This window comes from Ischnura elegans, chromosome 12, assembly GCF_921293095.1.
Source record: "Ischnura elegans chromosome 12, ioIscEleg1.1, whole genome shotgun sequence".
In the NCBI taxonomy this organism is placed as follows: Eukaryota; Metazoa; Arthropoda; class Insecta; order Odonata; family Coenagrionidae; genus Ischnura; species Ischnura elegans.
The window spans coordinates 4738018-4756334 of NC_060257.1; the positions used below are offsets into that span (position 1 = coordinate 4738018).

The 18317-nt window shown below is 39.3% G+C and overlaps 1 protein-coding gene across 2 annotated transcripts in view; it reads left to right on the forward strand.

The window, feature by feature from the left end:
* Window positions 1-18317, forward strand: part of LOC124169016 (toll-like receptor 6) — a 95235-nt gene that overhangs the window by 39405 nt on the left and 37513 nt on the right. For both annotated transcript variants that reach the window (XM_046547478.1, XM_046547479.1), the window contains exons 2-3: window positions 2377-2703; window positions 12588-12813. In XM_046547478.1, coding sequence (XP_046403434.1) covers window positions 2384-2703; window positions 12588-12813 — 546 coding nt within the window. In that variant the 5' untranslated portion in view covers window positions 2377-2383. The remainder of the gene's footprint in view (window positions 1-2376; window positions 2704-12587; window positions 12814-18317) is intronic.

The following is an 18317-nucleotide window of genomic DNA, read 5'->3' on the forward strand; positions in this document are numbered from 1 at the left end:
TTTCATGTAATTAAATCATTTTTCAAAAAAATTAGATCCTGTGATACAGATGTGTAAAAAAGTCTGTAATTCAACTCAACTCAATATTTTAATGCATTGCTGAGTTGATAACTCGATTCATTATTGTTTTAATTGGCGTAGTAAGTTTTCTTGCTGAAATTTATCAATAAACTAAATACAAATGTAATCATAATATTCTGAACTAATGCCTATTCAGGATCAAACTTACGCTCTGTCGTTGCAAAACTGTCTAGGACCGCATCCGACGTTGTAAAAATGGCCTAAAACGTGGTCTAACGGGATTTCTCCGTGGATTCTGTTTCTAATTATTCGTGAACTCTATTCATCTCGGTATGTCAATATGGAACGTCCCAAATTTTTGCGATATCACCGTGACTTAGCAGACCTATTATTTTAAAGAACGTAGGCTCAGGGGAACTCAGACAACGGTGGACTATAAGTCATTTACGGGAAAACATGCGATGCGAAACCTAACTCTACGGCGCGGCGGGCGTCCCCACGGAAATTCGCAGCATATTTTGGTTTCTGATCTCTCCATTTGGCAGTGTTAGAGTTTACTGCGAGTGTCCACAGGTATTTAATATAAGACGCAATAAGTACTTCCGACTTCCGGAACAGCTACCCGTTAAACGTCTCGGTAAATATCTACATCTAAATCTGCACATCACCCCGCAAGACACCTCAAAAGGCGTGTGGCAGGGGGCTTTAGGACACCAGCCGTTGGAAAATAAAAATAAAATAATTTAATGAAATTCCGCCTAGCATTTATTAGAGTCATTTTATAGTTCGGGGAAAAACAAATTCTCATAGCAAACTGTTCTGCATATTAATATTTCTCTTAATTTTATCGTTTCTGTCGGACCTGGGAATATAATGGGGCTCTAATATTATGTCCTCTGTGTCGCTCTTAAAGATATCCATTCCTAAAAATCTAAGCCTAACGCGCAGCCTCCGAGTATCCAGCGGCTCCCAGCCTAATTCGTTTAACACCTGCGTAACACTGTCTGTATGCCCGTAGCAGTTTTTGACGAATCGCGCAGCTTTCATTCGAATTTTATTTAAGTTCACGGATCAAGTCGTTCTGCGCCGGATCCTTTGTCCTCGCTACATATTCAAGGTGAGGCCGGACGAATGTGGGACATCGAAGAGTTTCGTGAGTCAAAAGGACGAAGACGCACATCACGCATTTATTGCTGATGCCATGACATTGTAAATCACGCCAGCGGTTAGAAGATAATCATGTGATGCAGATGTAAAAAAATTGTAGATAAATGAAATTGTCCTCGAGAGGAAACGAAAATGTAACGCGAAGATATACATGACGTTGATGTGAACAAAGAAGATCAGCAACGTATTGTGGCGTAAGTTTTCCAACTGAATTACTAACGTACGTCTTGTTGAGAACTGTCGGTGACATAAACGAGAGAAAACCTCTCAAAAGAGAAACAAAACCAAATAGAAAAATCAATCTGCAATGTAACTTCCCGGAGCTCAACAACGAGTACTACAAACCTACATATGAAAATGACGACCCTTACAGTTGACAAATTATAAAACATAATAATGAAAACTCGGCCAATGTGCGGTAATTGTCGGCGATGTACTCCACGCCGGTTGCATTGCAAAACAAAGACTTTGACGAGTGGAAGTAACTAAGAGGAGGGAAAGTTGGTTCTTGGCGAGTTATGAAAGGATTGGAAATACTTAAGGAGAGTGCCGATTCCTTTGCCGAGGGTTGACGGCAGTGGGTTGAGGTTGCAGCGATGTTCTTCGAGTAAGTCAAGGTTCTTAAAGTAAGGTCAGGGCAAGAAGTCAAGATAAAGTAAGGCCTGAATGAGGCTAGGATGAGTGCTGCATGCCTGGTGTAGAATCACCCACACACCCTGGTGGTGGTTATCACTGTACTGCGTAAATGTAGATGCATCCCCGCAAAGCAACATATTATCCAAACTTACAGCGTCTCCTCAATTCCAGAGCAACAGTTGAACGACCTAAATCCAAAGAGACTACATCTACATAATACCATGCGAGCCACCTCTAGGGTGTTTGGCAGGGGGTGATCAATCATTAGCATGCAGTATGCAATAGGATTCCCACATGCACACCATTGATCGTGGAAAAAAGACATCGGGATCTATCTGTTCTACAGTCTATCTCTCTTATTTTATTTATATAATCTCATCTACCGTAGTATGCTGGCGTTCGTTAGCTACTAGGTTCCCTCGAGTAGCATTGTAGCCATAGTAACAAAACGCGTGACTGTATCTATCGTCTATTGGTTTTGGTAATACCTTTGAGTGCCGATAAAGATGTGTGTATGTCTGTGTGATATGTTCATTCCTTTTCTCCTTGTAGGCTGCAGATGGTCGTCTTCCGCTCCGCGACCGGGCGCGGCATCAACTCTTCCGCGCCGGGTCCTTCGTTGTCGGTGCTGGTGCTGTGGTGCGCGGCCGCTGCTGTCTTGGTGGGTTTGGCGAGCGGCGTGTACGTGGCGCCTGGCCCTCCGCACCGCTGTCCCTCCAACGAACGCCGCATCTTCCCGTGCCGTTGCGTGAGCGGGGAGCGGGGCGTGGCGCTCAGATGCGACCGCGCCTCCCTCGCCCTCGCCGCAGCCGGACTGGCGCTCGTTCCCTATGAGACGACGCAGCTGGTTCGCAGCCAGCACGACGCGAAGGAAGTGCCGTGAGTATTACTCTTGCGGATTTATAGCAAACACATATTGCTCAGATACTGCAGTGCCAACATTAATGCCTTCTTCATTTGACCCACACTGTGGGCTGTGCGTTCTCGCTGTCAGCGGACTTGGTGCCTGGACTTGTGCTACCAACTTGCTCACTGAACTGTTCTTCGGACAAATAAAGAGATGATTTGAAAAATGGACGAAAAGCGGAGCTAGTGGAAAACTTTAGTTCTTATAGAATAAAATAAAATTACTTTGTTTTATTCCTCACTTTATTTTAAATAGCACGCTAATAACTTTATTTTAAATAGTGCTGTTTAAAATAAAGTGTGGAATAAAACAATGTAATTTTATTTTATTCTATTCTATGATGAATAAATTCCACAAAGTAACGCCTGAGACCGTGTCTTATACTTCAGTTCTTATTATTAATATTAGTGCATGCACTCAACAGAATACATTGAGAGCAGTCAGGCTGGCCCTCGGAGCAGTTTGTTGAGCCAAAACAATTTATGACCATTTGTTTCAAATATTCCAATCTCGGTCTTGCTCAGTCTTATTTCTTACCCTCCACCTTTCCTTGTGCAATTATTCTTTCCAACCCTTTATGCCTCAGTGCTTGGCCAAAACATTTGTCCCATTCGAATCATTGCCTCCCATAGGCTCCGCTTTTCGTCCACTTTTCTCAATATATCTCTCCATTTGTCCGAGGAAAAGTTGAGTGAACATCTCGTACAAGTTCCAGGGCCTATCGCGTGAGGAAGTCCAGTGGCAGCGTCAGCAGTTTGGTTGAAAGACTCATTTAAAAACATTATATAGTGAGACTGCGATAAATAGAATGTAGGAATTGCAACAGAACATGTAGAGGATACTCTAGAAGCTGCGATGGACTGCGAAGACGAAGGATATCTTCGGCATATCTTCTTATTTGCGAGGAGAGGAAACTTTTGGAAAAGACGAGGAGAAGACGGTGGAGGGATGCAGTAGGACGTGAAAAGCCGTGATTGATGGGTGTTGCTTACACTGGGGAGAAAAGAAAGCAAACAGGATTCCTGAACACAGTAAATGAATATTAATTCAGTGAAACATTATAATATTTCCACAGGATATTTTCAAACACGACGCGTTTCGATGTTACAGCAACAGCGCACCGCATATCATACAATATAACCATAAAGGAAGTTACGCTATACACCTAGACAATGGATAAAATCGTTTAAGAAGATAAATTCTTCCGGTAGCGAAAGAAAATGTTGCCTCCATCTAACACCGCCTGAGCCGGTAAACTAATGCCATTACCATTAATCCGGCAAATCATTATTTCGGAGCATTGACGTTCAAAGCAAGGAAATTCGTAAAAACATCTAATGGGAATGGGTTGGTATAACGAGCATGACTTTCTCATGAAATAATTTGTAGCACCGTACTCTGAGGTCCATCATGATATGGCTGGAACCCTCTTTCATATGGCGATAGGCATCATCTCGGCAATCCATTTTCTCGAGTGTGTAGGTGATAGATTGATGCTTTTGCGGAGAAGCGCACTCAACCTCGTGTGAGTGGGCAGCGTGACCCTTCTGTCACGATCAGTCACGACGCTGCAAGGTTACATTCGATCATTTAACGCTCACGCAAACGACGATTTTCGCCCACGGTTTTGCGAACTTACTGACGTTCCAATTTAAAAGACTCGAGAGGTTACCATACCACCCCAGCATATCGCGCAATATATTTGCACAAAAATAGGTTGAATCTTAAGTAAGTAGAAGATAAGACTAGAAATGTAAAAAAGTAATATTCTATACGCCCGGTATAAAAATAGAATACATTTAAATCCCGGCTTTCGTGGTAACCAAAATGTGGATTTAACGGGGGCATAATTCCTGAGAAAATATGTCGGTGAAACTGCGGCAATTGATCAACATGAAAAATTCTTATCTCATATAAATGCTTGAAGCTTGTGCGGAACATTGATTATGAATAAACACATTTTTCGGTCTTTTCCGCACACTTATTTTATCATTTTCCATGCTGGAAGTTTCTTCGGAGTGTAACGATTATATGATTGTTGTGGTCTCTGAAGAAGCTTCCAGAACGAGTGGTGAAGCGTCACTTAAAGTGATAAAACATACGCGGTAAACACCCAGAAAAGGAGTTTAATAAAATATCATTATATGGTTCAAATAGTTGCAGTTGATGAACTCGAATAAAACTTTGACGACACGAATGCCATTGACTTTCATTTGGATAAAATTTTCGAAAATATTCGTGGGCAGTGAATTTTTGACCAAGCTGGGAGTATTGTTTCAGGGAGCTTTGTAATGAAATTGGCATAAACGGGTAAAACGCACTATAGTATGTTGGCAAAGGTAGATTCAGAAACTTAGCTAGTCAAGCAAAATATTTTGGACAAAATCGGTGCAGTCGTCGATCTGCTACGGTGGAACTAACGCACAGTCATATCCTGGAACAGAAAAATAACTCTCCTTTTTTTTGGCTGTCATGAAAGAATAAGATAAGCATCTTTGGAAAAGATACGGTCAATCATACGAAGCAAAATAAAAAATCATAGCCGACGATTGATCAACACCATCCCAATTGATTATTTTTCGATATTGATATTCTTTGTTTTTTCCATCTGTGCCCACAGATCCACTTCGTATCAAATTTGACCGGATTACAAAAGGTGCAGACTCAGTCGAAACAGTCGCGGTAATAAAAACAAACATTTTTCTTTGTGGAATTTGAAGCTATCGGAAAAACCGCAAAGTTTCACGCCTTCCGCCAGAGGTCATGAAAAAGGTCTCTCAATATGTCTCGCTCCATATCTCCGAAAACTTAGCGTTTATCGCTCTTAACTGATCAAATAGCATCCTTCAGGCGCTGATGTCTCCAGGTGAACTTTGCTATTTACTGGCAAGAGTTAACTCCATATAGCTTTGAAAAAATCGATTCAGGCATGATTTAGTAAGAAATATTAAAATAACAATTAATAGCACTTATCCACCATAATTTTAATTCGTTTATGATGCGTTCCGGGTCATAGAGCCACTTTTTGCAAACTTATGTGCTTTCTGGCCAATAACGTTTAGGGGTTTTGATAAATTCTATTTATATTGCTATTTCAACACCATTTAATGGTTGTAACACGAGGTGAGTTACAAAACTATTTTATAGCTGATATAAGAATCTATTTCATTTACATGGCATCACGGTTCATGAGAACATCGCACTATAAATTTTAGGAAGAGGTGGGGGAGGTACTTGACAAGTTTGAGAAAAGGGGTGGGAAAGAGAAATACAGTGGGGAGGCAATGAGAAAAAAGACAAGGAGTTACGAAAAATCCAGGGGTCTAATTTTACTGGCGTTTCATACCATAAATATCTATTCGCAGATCTTTGAGCTCTTAAAACAGGGATGGCGCCTGTGAAACCCTTAAAGAATTATTCACATTCGAATATAAAGTGAGAAGTTAAGAAATAAAAGTAAATGCCGAAAAGTAACTAGAAAGAATGAGTATAGAATTCGTGGCCAACGCATTACATGATCACTATCTGACCACTGCACCAACGTATCAATTATTTACAACACGGTAGATAAAGCAATTAGTGTTGATACGGAATGCCCACGTAATTTCGCAGTCGTTGGTTTTGATCTCCCATTTCGCAAGATCATGTAGCGAATTCAATGAGCTCAATTACAAACAAAACTAGTTCAACCGCAAGCAAATTTATATCCATGTTATTTGACATGCAGGAGAGGGATTATGGATGCATTTCAACTTGAAATTACTATAAGTTCAGTTAAATCAACTGGCGCGTATGTTTCTACATAGATAGAAATGATAGCTCAAAATTTGCCAAGAATTTATGTTTTAACTATTTAGTTTTCTCCTTGTATACATACAATAGTGAAATTAAATGAAAAAGGAATCTGATAGACTTCAGTGAATTTTTGTGGTGCTCAGTAACCAAAAAGTATTTATGTAGTTATGTTAAGAGTTTTATAGAGAAAGAAAGTATTCCTTTTAAGTGCTCAGCAATATTGTCACATCTGTGACTACGGACATTTAATTAGTTTGTTTATTGTGCAGACAACTAATGCGGTGACTACAATAAGAATAAATAAGCTGACCAGAAATGGCAGATAAGACTTGGCTACTTTTTATTCCACCATTAAGCACTCAGAACATAAACAACCATTTTTTACAAACCAAAGTTAAGGAAGAAATAAGAAAACACCTGCATAATATTTTGGGACATGGTCGTAATAATTTTAGCACTAAATGGCCCATTTTGAAAGTAAAAGTTATGATGATCTTCATTTTCTCTCTCGGAACTTGCTAGATCTAGCTGCCCAGTGACGTCTGGCCCGAGTCTTTAAGAAGAGTTGTGAGGAAGAGGGAGCAGTGGGCCTCAAGGTGGTGTTGTCATGGTTGCGGTTGGCGGTGAGGCATGGGGAGGGGGAGGTTGGACAGGTCGCACGCTCAGAGGGCATGACGGGAAGGGAACGCACGACCCGTGGGGGAACCAACACTCGAAGGAGCCAGCGAGAAAGAGTTTGATATCGTCTGAGAGTTTTATAACTGCCAAGAATGAATCCACGTATCTGTTCAGGATCAAATATATTTACAGCTATGGTGGTATTGAGGAGGCGACCGGAAGCCAAGGTCGTTTGAACCGTGAACCATGGACTAAGCAAACACTGTGGAACAAATGTGGGTGTATTACGTTACACATCTACACTGACTATACTCACTTAATACAGGGTATGTTAATTGGAGGAGGCACCGACAGCTTAAGTCATTGCTGTGCTTGAAGTGCTTTCAGCTATGGCGTCATAAATGCCAGTAATTACATAATTGCAACCGAAATATTTATTTCCATCAATATGCTTGAATTAATGTGAGATAACGAAAGGAAAATTGTTACGGAATCAGCTTCAAATAAAGCTATCCATTTGAAGTCGAAATGAAGGATAAGGGATATCAACATGCATCGTTATATATGAACACACGCGTTGCGTATCCCGTGAATCTCTCTTCTGAATTGTATAGTAAGCATTGAGAATATGTGGATCGGTCTCACCTCACTACTACGCTGGGGCTTTTTGGAAAACCAATTAAAAAGCGAGCAAATCAAGCATCAACGGGATGGAATCCACTATGTTGTCACCGAAAGGGGTTTTCCCGAAAAGGACTATAAAGAGGACGACATACCACACTCTGTTGCGTAAATGACACGCAGCATACGTAATATTACTGATAGAACTACTTCTTGATAGTTCAGAAAGGAAAGGCAATGGCAGGTTCCACTTTTATTGATTGATGCCAATGGTTTCGACACAAGGTAACATCATCACGGACTTATTATAGAGATATCATTTCGAATTACATATACCATTTATTCAATGTTACAATGAACAACAATGCCTTACCAAGTGACTGGAAGAAGGCCAGAGTAATACCAATATTCAAAGGAAAATATAAAGATCTAGTGGAAAATTATAGACCGGTTAGCCTAACTTCTGCAGCATGCAAATTGTTAGAAAAGATCATAGCAAATTACCTTTGGGATTTATGGGAAAGCGAGAATTGGTTGTGTAACCGCCAACATGGCTATAGAAAAGGACACTCACCTAAACCCAACTGTTAGGGTTTTGCCATGAAATTGCCGACTTAATAGATGCGGGAAAGAATTAGACGCGGTAATAATCGATTTTTCTAAGGCCTTTGATAAAGTTGACCACGAACGGCTTATGCTTAAAATGAGGCAATTGCCAATGGAAATAGATGGAAGAGTCATCTTGTGGATCGATGAATTCCTCAAGGGCAGGACGCAAAGAGTTAAGGTAGGAGATGAATGCTCAGAGACAGCGAGGGTAACGTCCGGTGCTCCTCAAGGAAGCGTCTTAGGACCTTTATTGTTTTTAGTACACCTAAATGACCTCCCGGAAAATATAAATTCTAACATAAGGCTTTTTGCGGATGACTGTATTATTTATAGGAAAATAGAAAATAAAATTGATCAGGAAACTCTTCGGGATGACTTAAACAAATTAATGGATTGGGTATCTAGAAACGGGATGGAAACAAATCCAAATAAATGCAAATATGTTAACTTCAGCAACAGAAGGAAAAGCGAAAGTAGAAATTATGAATTTTCGGGTAGTTTAATTCCACAATCTAACAGCTTTAAATATTTAGGAGTCCATTTATCTAAGAATTTAGGATGGGGTTTAGACGTAGAGCACACAATCAAAAAATCTTTTAAAGTATTGCACTGGGTGATGAGAAACCTCAGAGGAAGCACTAGGGCCACCAAAGAAATGGCCTATACAACCCTAGTACGACCAACATTAGAGTATGCATCTCTTGTCTGGGACCCTCATTTTAAAGGGGAGGTCAAGAAATTGGAGAAGGTGCAGAGAAAAGCTGCTAGGTATGTGCTGGGAAAGTATAAAACAACGGAAAGTGTTTCAGAAATTCTCAGAGTTCTAAGGCGGGAGAGCTTACAAGAGAGGAGGAAAAGAAGCAGGCTATGTGGCATGTTTAGAATAATGAGTGGGGAAAAAAGGATGGAAAGAATTTGAGAAGGACATATCAAAACCCAGCTTTGTTGGAAAAAATGATCACCAGTTCAAGATAAAGTGCCGATCGCAAAGGACAAATTCGAAGCAGTTCTCCTTCTTGAATTGGACCTTAAGGGACTGGAACGACCTACCAGCAAAACTATTTGAGTCCTTCCCGAAAAATTTACATATTTTTAAAAAGCGGTTGAAGAAGTAGGGACCAAGGGCTTTTTATAATGTTTTCCATTGTTTTTTCAAATGTTTTCTATTGTTTTTTCAATGTTTTCTATTGTTTTTCTTTCATCATATGTACATGTTACCACCAGGCCAATGGCCTACTTGTAACAATTTTAATAATAATAATATTCATAGAAAGATGCAGAAGGGGTGTTAGCATGGAGTGGAGGGGGTAGAAGAGAGGTTAAGGGGAATTGGTGGACACTATCAAGTCAAGGACCCAGGGTCTCCATCCTACCCTTGCTATATTCACACATGGATATGATGGCTATAATAAGCTGTATTTAACGCCTTAGGCGATACCTAGTGCATATTAAGATTCGATATCATAATTAAGATAAAAGACCTGTTTTATTTCCACCATTTTCCTCTGAGTTCGTCAATGGAAACCCACGTCTTCCCGATTTCCGTCATTCACCCCTACCCTCTTAACATTCTCCCCCTTCTAGATCCGCTCAAAATATATACATGACCAGGTGGATTTTTGTGAGATGTTACCTTGATAATGACAGTGTATATTGTTGAAACCTAGGTCGGCTAAGAAATAAAATCTGTGGAAATAAAGCAATTCTTAAATATTTATCATGACGTCTTTGATAAGTGCCTGATGATAATTCTTCGCATCGAAACCGGTCGCATCGATCAATTATTGTAGATCTGCAATGGCCTCTTCTTTCTTAGCTATCACTCTTATTTTGCCACATTTCCCAGTGAAATTCGTGTCGTTCAGCCATCAACATAGCGAACGGGACTTTCTCAAGCATATTTAAAATGTGCTCTGGCATTTAGCACATCCACCGGCCGTCAGGAGAATCCTCTTCCGTAATATTAATGGATCTATCTTATACGCCACCGTATAGGTAAAAAATTGGAATTGTGGCATTTACTCAAAGTTCTCTTGCCATGACAATATCCTCTTCTCTCGTCACTGCGCCACACATCGCATGAATCATCGAGGATCACATAATCTTCGCGGCAGTGTTTCATTCTCCCAGAATAGAAAGCCGCTCCTTTCTTTTGCCACCGGGAACGAGAAACTTCAACGGTTGGCATTGACGGTGTTAAGAAAACAATGCCTTCTCAAACTATCCCAGTGGTACTCTATAGATGAAGTTTCAAATCAATGAAACCCATATCGATAAAATCCAGCGTTTCAGGTTCACTAGACAGATGTTATGGATAAATTCTTCACGAGTGATAAACCGGGTTAAAATCCAAATTCGGAAGAAGAGAATAACCCCAATGAAGGAAGTGGCTTGAGACATGGAGGACTGGAGTTAACAAAACTTCAGATTATATGCAAGAATCTCTATGAGAAAAATCCTCTGGCCCGGGAATCGAACCAAGGACCTTTGAATTTCCAGGCCACTGCGCAGATCAACACGCTATCCAGGTACAAATTTCCAGCCATTGAAGGAACTTGGATAGAGTAGTAGTCTGGGGAGTGGTTCGGAAAGCCAAAGGTCCGTGGTTTGTTCAGTTGCATTAGGTTCAACTATGTGGAAATTAATACACGAAAATGAAAAGGAGACTTCGTTCATTTCCACAGATTTATTTCGGCGGCACGACATGTTTCGACCATAGAGGTCATTATCAAGTACGAAGTCTTCTTTTCCTTTTCGCCCGTGGTTCGATTCCCGGTGCGGGGGAATTTCTCTCTTGGCAACTCATATGTATTTCACCGCCGTTCGCGTGAAAGGCTTCTAAATATTACCCTTCGGCAGTTCTATGAATGAATCAGTATCGATGTTCACTTGTCTCGCATTCGTAGTGATCAGGCAAAGGGAAATCAATCGAACAGAGTTCCTTGCAAGTAGTGAAGATGACAGCTGCGCATCGCTTTCTTCGCGTGGCGCTCTCAACTCTTTCTCGAAAGTCAGTCGCCCGTCTTAATTCCCCAGATGACGCGCGCCTCCTTTCCACGTGGGCGTCGAAGCGGAACGTTTGGGAGAAAAAACACAAATTGGTCGTTAAAAAGATGGAAAAAAAGATGGCCTCATTCATTTAGGTCCCACCAGTTTCATCCGCTCCACGGGAGGGTATGTGTGGCCCAAAACGGAAAAGAGACTGATCGTCCCTAACTTCAGCCTTCGCTCATATTGTGCGACAAAGGTATTGATGCTTTATACACAGTCGTTTTCAGATGTTTAGCGGCCGTTGTGACACAATACTTGAGAGTACAATAGTAGTGCAGAGCCCTATTGCGAACATATTCCCGACGCGTTGAATTGAAAATGTTTTAACATGTGGATAAAGGGGCGTTTACAAATCTGGAAAATGAACAGTCATGGGAGAGAATTAAATTAGACCTTTTTGACCTGAGCTCACTTTTATTATCGCGAAAATTTACTGCGTGTTTCGTCGCATTGGACCATATCAGGTTTACTAGATATTGCCTATTATTAATACATGTACGTATATTGGACATTTTCTATTGGATATTGTCTATACGTTGTCTGTTAGATTGTCTCTTTGATATGATATATTTTCTATTAGATATTGTCTATTTGATATTGTTCTGATTATTAAGTTAGTTTCAACTAAATAAGTTAATAAATCAAATTTAAACTCAACTTACTTTAATCATAATAAATGTGCGTGTATATTTTTGCATTACTGATTTCATCGTAGGCTATTTTGAGATAATTTATTTATTTATTTATTTTACATTTTCCCAATTGACCAAGGGAAAACGTTTCAAAAAAACTTATTACAAAAACACTTTGCTAAATGTATACCAAAAAACATAAAAATAAGTTGTAAACACACTCTTATATTAAACTAATACAATAATCTTCAAAGAAAATATTAAATAAAATTCAACAATACATACTTTACAGGTTACAATGTCACATTATCCTTAATTATGACACTTATCTGAGATATAAATACATTTTTTCCCATGACAAATCTGTTTACGTACAGTGTTGTAATCCCTACTCATTCTTATTAGGGGAGAGTTGCAACAATGTTTTGATTTTGCAAACGGGTGGAGGAAGGTTCCTCGTGCAAATGGCTGCGTGCCTCCTTACGATGTTTTATACAAGTAACATACACTTCGAATTCTTCCTCTTTCAGTCCGGCGTCGGTGGAGTCTCTGGTGTTGAGTGGTCTTCGCGTCCATCGTCTAAAGGGTGCTGACCTCCTGCGGCCTCTGGTGGGGCTGCAGTCACTTCTCATCGAGGACACGCCCTCATTGGTCGCCATCGATGGAGACTTCCTGCCGCAGCCAATCAACGCCACGTTGAAATCACTCCGCATCATCGACACCGGCATCGCCGAGTTTCCCTCCAAGGCCCTCAAGGTAATTTATCTCGAAATAATCATATCTACAATGTCCTCTTCCGTAGTTACAATCCTAGAATTAGTCTCTTATAGCCTTCCCCTTTTTTCGGTCTATTCTCTATAATGATAGCATCCAATTCATTCACCAACCGTTCCATGTAGTCCTATCTAGGGCGGACGTTATGGTTTTTACCCTCACCTGTACTTCGTAGTATGGTTTTAACTAAGCTCCCACATCGGAGAATATGGTCAATCTAGGTGATCCGTCTGTTATTTAGCTCAATATATAATTGGACAGCGTCTTTCCCCTATCATTTCAAACACCTTCTCGATCGTGACTCTTGCCAACGAGGGTATTTTTAATATTCTTCTGTGACACCCTGATTAAAATACATATATTATTCCCTTCTCTCTATAGCAGAGCGTGACGCATACACCGTAGAGAAAGGGTTACAAAGATGTTAAACTAATTAGGCTGGGAGCCACAAGAGAGTGGGAGGTTGCGCGCTAGTCTTAGATTGTTCAAGCAATGGAGAACATATATAATTCAGATCGATACAGAGAACATCGTGATAGACCTCACATTACATTTAGGTCCGACAGAATCGATCAAATAAGACAGATATCTTACCGAACGGGTAGGTATAAGAATCCGTTATCTTTCGAGCAATAAAAGACTTCAATAAATGCTAAGTAAGACTCAGTATGCGCATCTTTATTTCTGGCGCAGAAAGACTTAATCTGCGTACTTGATAAAATACAAAGGAAAGCTGCTCGACTCGTCAAAAACTGCTTCGGGCGTACAGAAACCGTTGCACACATTAGATGAGAGGAGTTAAACGAATTAGACTGGGAGCCGCTAGAGAATATGAGGCTTCTAGGCTAGGATTAGATTGCTTGAGCAAATGAGAATATATATGTATATCTTAGAGCGACATGGAGAATATCATATTAGAAACCCTCAGTATTTTCTGATCCAACAGAAACGATAGATTAAGAGAAATATTTTGCCGAACGGTTGGGTATGGGAATTCGTTTTCCTCCAAACATTAAGGGACTTAAATAATTGTAAGGTGGAATTTCGTCCCCCGCCACATGCCTATTGATGCGGCTTGCATTGGGGTAGTATGTAGATGTAGACGCTGTAAACGGAAGTCCTCACTAGCAAATTTCTCATCCCTTAATTGAATTTTCTGGTGGTGAATAGTTTTTTTTGTTGAAGGCTAACTTGGTCTGGTTGATGCAGCTCATTATTTCCTTCTGACTGTTCCCGTCCCATGTTAGATTCCTTCCTATGTAAAAAGTCATCATCAAAATAAAAACAGAGAATTAACTCACATTAAAAAACTATTGAATAAGTGTAGGCGCTTGCAATTTTCGTTATTTAAACCACTTTCGCCAAAGGTAGAACGGTGCATATTTTCACCTTGATGCGGAAAAGCAATGGTGATTCGTAAATGTGCATACGATGTTTTTTGTACGCACGTTTTTTCATAAAATTTAATTTCGAACCCGGAAATATGAATTCAACACCATCTTTAGGGTAGTATTTAGATGCAGATGAGTAACTTTCACTTCCATAAATCTTCATTTTATTATGCGTGCATTATCTATTTGTAAATGTCCTCATTTTACATTGCTTGGCTTGCGGTCAAGGAAGGAAACACTGTAATTGGAGTGTTCCCCTCACTGGCGTACCCTTCCCTCTCGGCCCTGACCGTTTTAATTCAGGGAAACGGAAGGCACCTCGTCCACCTCATACATTCGCGCGAGGTCACCACTGGCAAAAGCCAGCGCCTCCGTCTCGGGTCGAGGGATTTCAATGGCTAGTTACACCTATAGTAGTGGTCTTTTATCTCTGGAGCTGATGCCTCCTCCTCGTTAGGCTATCAATTTCAAGCGTTTCCGCAACGCAGTGGAAGATTCTAGTTGGAAAAACGGTGCCCGGATAATTACTGCAGTACATTAGCCACGGCATTCGACTAGCTGAACTTGTTCCCCGCGTCAAAAAATATAGTTGTGCTTTCATATTTACCGGATACCACTGTACCTTCATACGCAATCTGTCGGACGAAAAGCAACTGCGCTATGAATCTTGTAAATAACGATTTGTTTATTTTAATATTAATAAAGTATAAAATATAGATAGACATGCAATGGATGGTTCGTGCGCAAATTTTACCTATCTAGTGGCCTCATATCATTCGCCTTAAAATAAAATAAAAAAATATTGTATACAATTGATCTAAAATACTAAAACAAGTTGAACGTTGTGCTTTATTCGGGAAAATTATTTTATTGACAATTTTTTTCGAAAATACTTGCTTTTTTAAACCCCATTGACATCCAGATTAAAATATTTTTCTATAGTTCTGAAAGAAATTTAAAAATTCTTTTGGATACAACTACCTCGTTAGGCTATCAATTTCAAGCGTTTCTACGACGCAGTGCACGACTCTAGTTGGAAAAAAGTTGGCCAGATAATTTCTGCAATGCATCAGCTACAGCGTTGGGAACTTTCCTTAGCATCACAATATCATCCACACTTCTTTTTAGGGGGAGAACTTCTTGGCTCCTGTAAAAATCTGCTGGGCAATAGTGAATTGCAATATCAATCAGGCAGAAAAGATTTCTTTATTAGAAAATATAAAACATTTAACCTAGCCTTCCTATGGGTCATGCTACAGCAAGTGTAAGTCACGACACTTGAGACATGAGACGAAGGGAATATTTATTCAATTTATCATCAATATTTATTTTATTTATTATCAATATTTATTCAAGGGAGACTTTATCAGCCTATCTTTGATAAACTTGAATATTGTACGACTAATATCAAAATTAACCTACTGATTACAAATTTATCACAGGGCAAAAGGTAAATCTTTTCATTTTGATGTCGATATAGGTTTGAAAAACTAATATATTCGAGATAAAATTTTGAATTTTTTTTTCCGGGAATAAAAATAGAATTTAACTTCTTTTGCTCTTCACGATGAATAGTGTGTGATCGCTTTTCATTCTTCCTGGGCGCAAATCCTTTAAACCACTCACACTCATAGTAATTTCCATCAAAATGGGACAAAACTTAGGAAGTAGGTTATATATCCAATTTTCAATTAAGGACATCGGCTGTCGAGTAGATTAGCGAATCAAAGTGTTACTTGAAATTTTCCTCAAATAATTTAATTGCACTTCACGATCGTCTTCAATAAATTTTGTGTTATTTTGAGAAAAGTATTCATTTTCGCATTTAATCCAGTTGAAACGCTGCAATCAGCCAGAGGCTTTAATGGGAATTATTTCCCGTTGATGAATATTGATTGCAATTATAATTTAAAGCTAGTATTTTTACAGATGATTGATTTAGGTTTGCCTTAAAACACTGAATGAATTCAAAACTAAAATGCTGGGCTAATATTTTTCCAAAAAGCTTAAGGCTTTCTGGTCATACGTAAGGGAGGCACTGGAAAATAACGCTACATACACTATCTCCACTTTTGTATGAACGATGGGATAGAGAGACGAGATATCGAGATAAGCATTTAATCTCTTACATTCATTTTTTCATAGCGTCTTCACTTCATATTTCACGACAAACATATCAACGCCTTTACCTCGACTGTACTTAATAAGAACAGAAACCGTCTATCTGTTTTCAAAGCAGTAGTTTATAAAAAAAAACTCTGGTCCATTGATCCAAAGAAATCTCTTGAAGTGAAATTGAAGTATTTGAGGAAAATTGCCAATAACTCTTAATTCAGTAATAAATTTGAATTCCGCCAGATTAAGCCTTAAGCAGCCCTCTGTATATGTCGAATAGATGATCCAAGCTATCGATTTTTGTTGTTTTCTTCAATTTGCAAAGGCAGAATCGAAACTGAGATCTCACGCTGCGTGGTCATCGCAGTCGGCACTTCCAATCACCATTTCCCCCATTGTAGTTTGCCTCCCTTCAGCCACGGCCAGCCATTGTTCAAATAAACCCCCCCCCCCACCTCCAGTTCTTCCGGTTCTGAAACATAAGAGTTATCCATGCATTCTTAAGACTCCTTACTTTGAGGCAATCTTACCGAGAGGAAACATAAATAGTATCTCCGAAAACATTTGTAAACATGCTGTGACTACATGTCATGGAATCTTACGTCTGTTTACCAAATCTCTAGGCTGCCTGCAATGCATTTATTAAATAAATTTTAGAGTAAACCCTGAAATTACCCCGAGGTTTAAATGGAAATTATTGCCCGTACTAAATAGTAATTGAAATTAGAGTTAAAATAAAGTCTAAAAAATTAGATAATCGATTTAGGTTCGCCGTAATACCCATGAGATAAAATATGAAGCTGTAAATGAAGTATTTAGCCTTCAAATGGAATGAGAAATGAGCGAATGAATGACTTAATTTCGTAAAAATAGACATTCAAAGGAGAATGGCACCAAAATCGGCGAAATAAAGAAAGGAAACTATGCATTTCGAATTGTGCACTCCTTGACTTACCTTAGTGTATCTTTAAAATCGAAATATTGTAGTATTAACAATAATATATGACTATATTTCATTCATTTGAATAATACATAGCACACAGTGAGCATAGGGAATAATAGAATGAAATGAGTGACCCCAGAAGAGCACCTTTTGGTTGCCATACGATACGTACGGCAGCACAGAAAAACAAAACGGCAAGGCAAGTTAATGCAATTAAGGCAAGTTAATGCACAGGAAAGTGATCACTACTAAAAAAAATATCCAAATCAATGAGCAATAACTACGAAATAGAAGTCATTTCTCCAAAAACAATTAGGGATACTTGAGCTGCTTATATTTTACTCATCGAAAGAAGTATTTTTAAGCATAATATTTCAAGTACAGAATGATACTTAATGCGCCGTAAACGGCAAGGAGTAAATATTAATTTAATGAAGGAACCTGTATAAAAAATGCAAATAACTTGTATTTTAACCCGGATTTTACCATAACCAGTCAGATTTATTGTATTCACGCCACTAAACATATTCCTTTACTGACAAGTACGAGAGAAAAGTAGAAATCAAGTATTCATTTGAATTCGCGTAGTAGTAACGGATGATTGAACTGTTACGAAAAAAATTAAAGAGAAGGAAAACGAAGCGATAAAAAATGAGTCCAAATGGAAGAATAATAATGGAATGGTCAGAAGATGACAAAAAACTGCGATAATAGGGAGGCGCGCAGGTAGCCTTAAAATAAGGGGAAAAATATTAACGACCGTCTGAGAAAAGTCATTCGATATATTGGGAATACATAAGAGGTAAACGGATACAGCATTAATAACATCTGGAATAGAATTGAGTTAACAAAGGAGTCGTTCATGAACAGGAAGGAGCTTCTGCGAGGATCGTTATGTAAGAGTTAAAAGAAAAGGTTAGTGAAGAGTCTGATCTGGAGTTTAGCTCTCTACGGTGCGGAAACGTGGGTACTAAGGAAGGAGGACGAGAGAAGACTAGAAACGTTCGAGGTGTGGGTGTGGAGAAAAATGGAGAAGG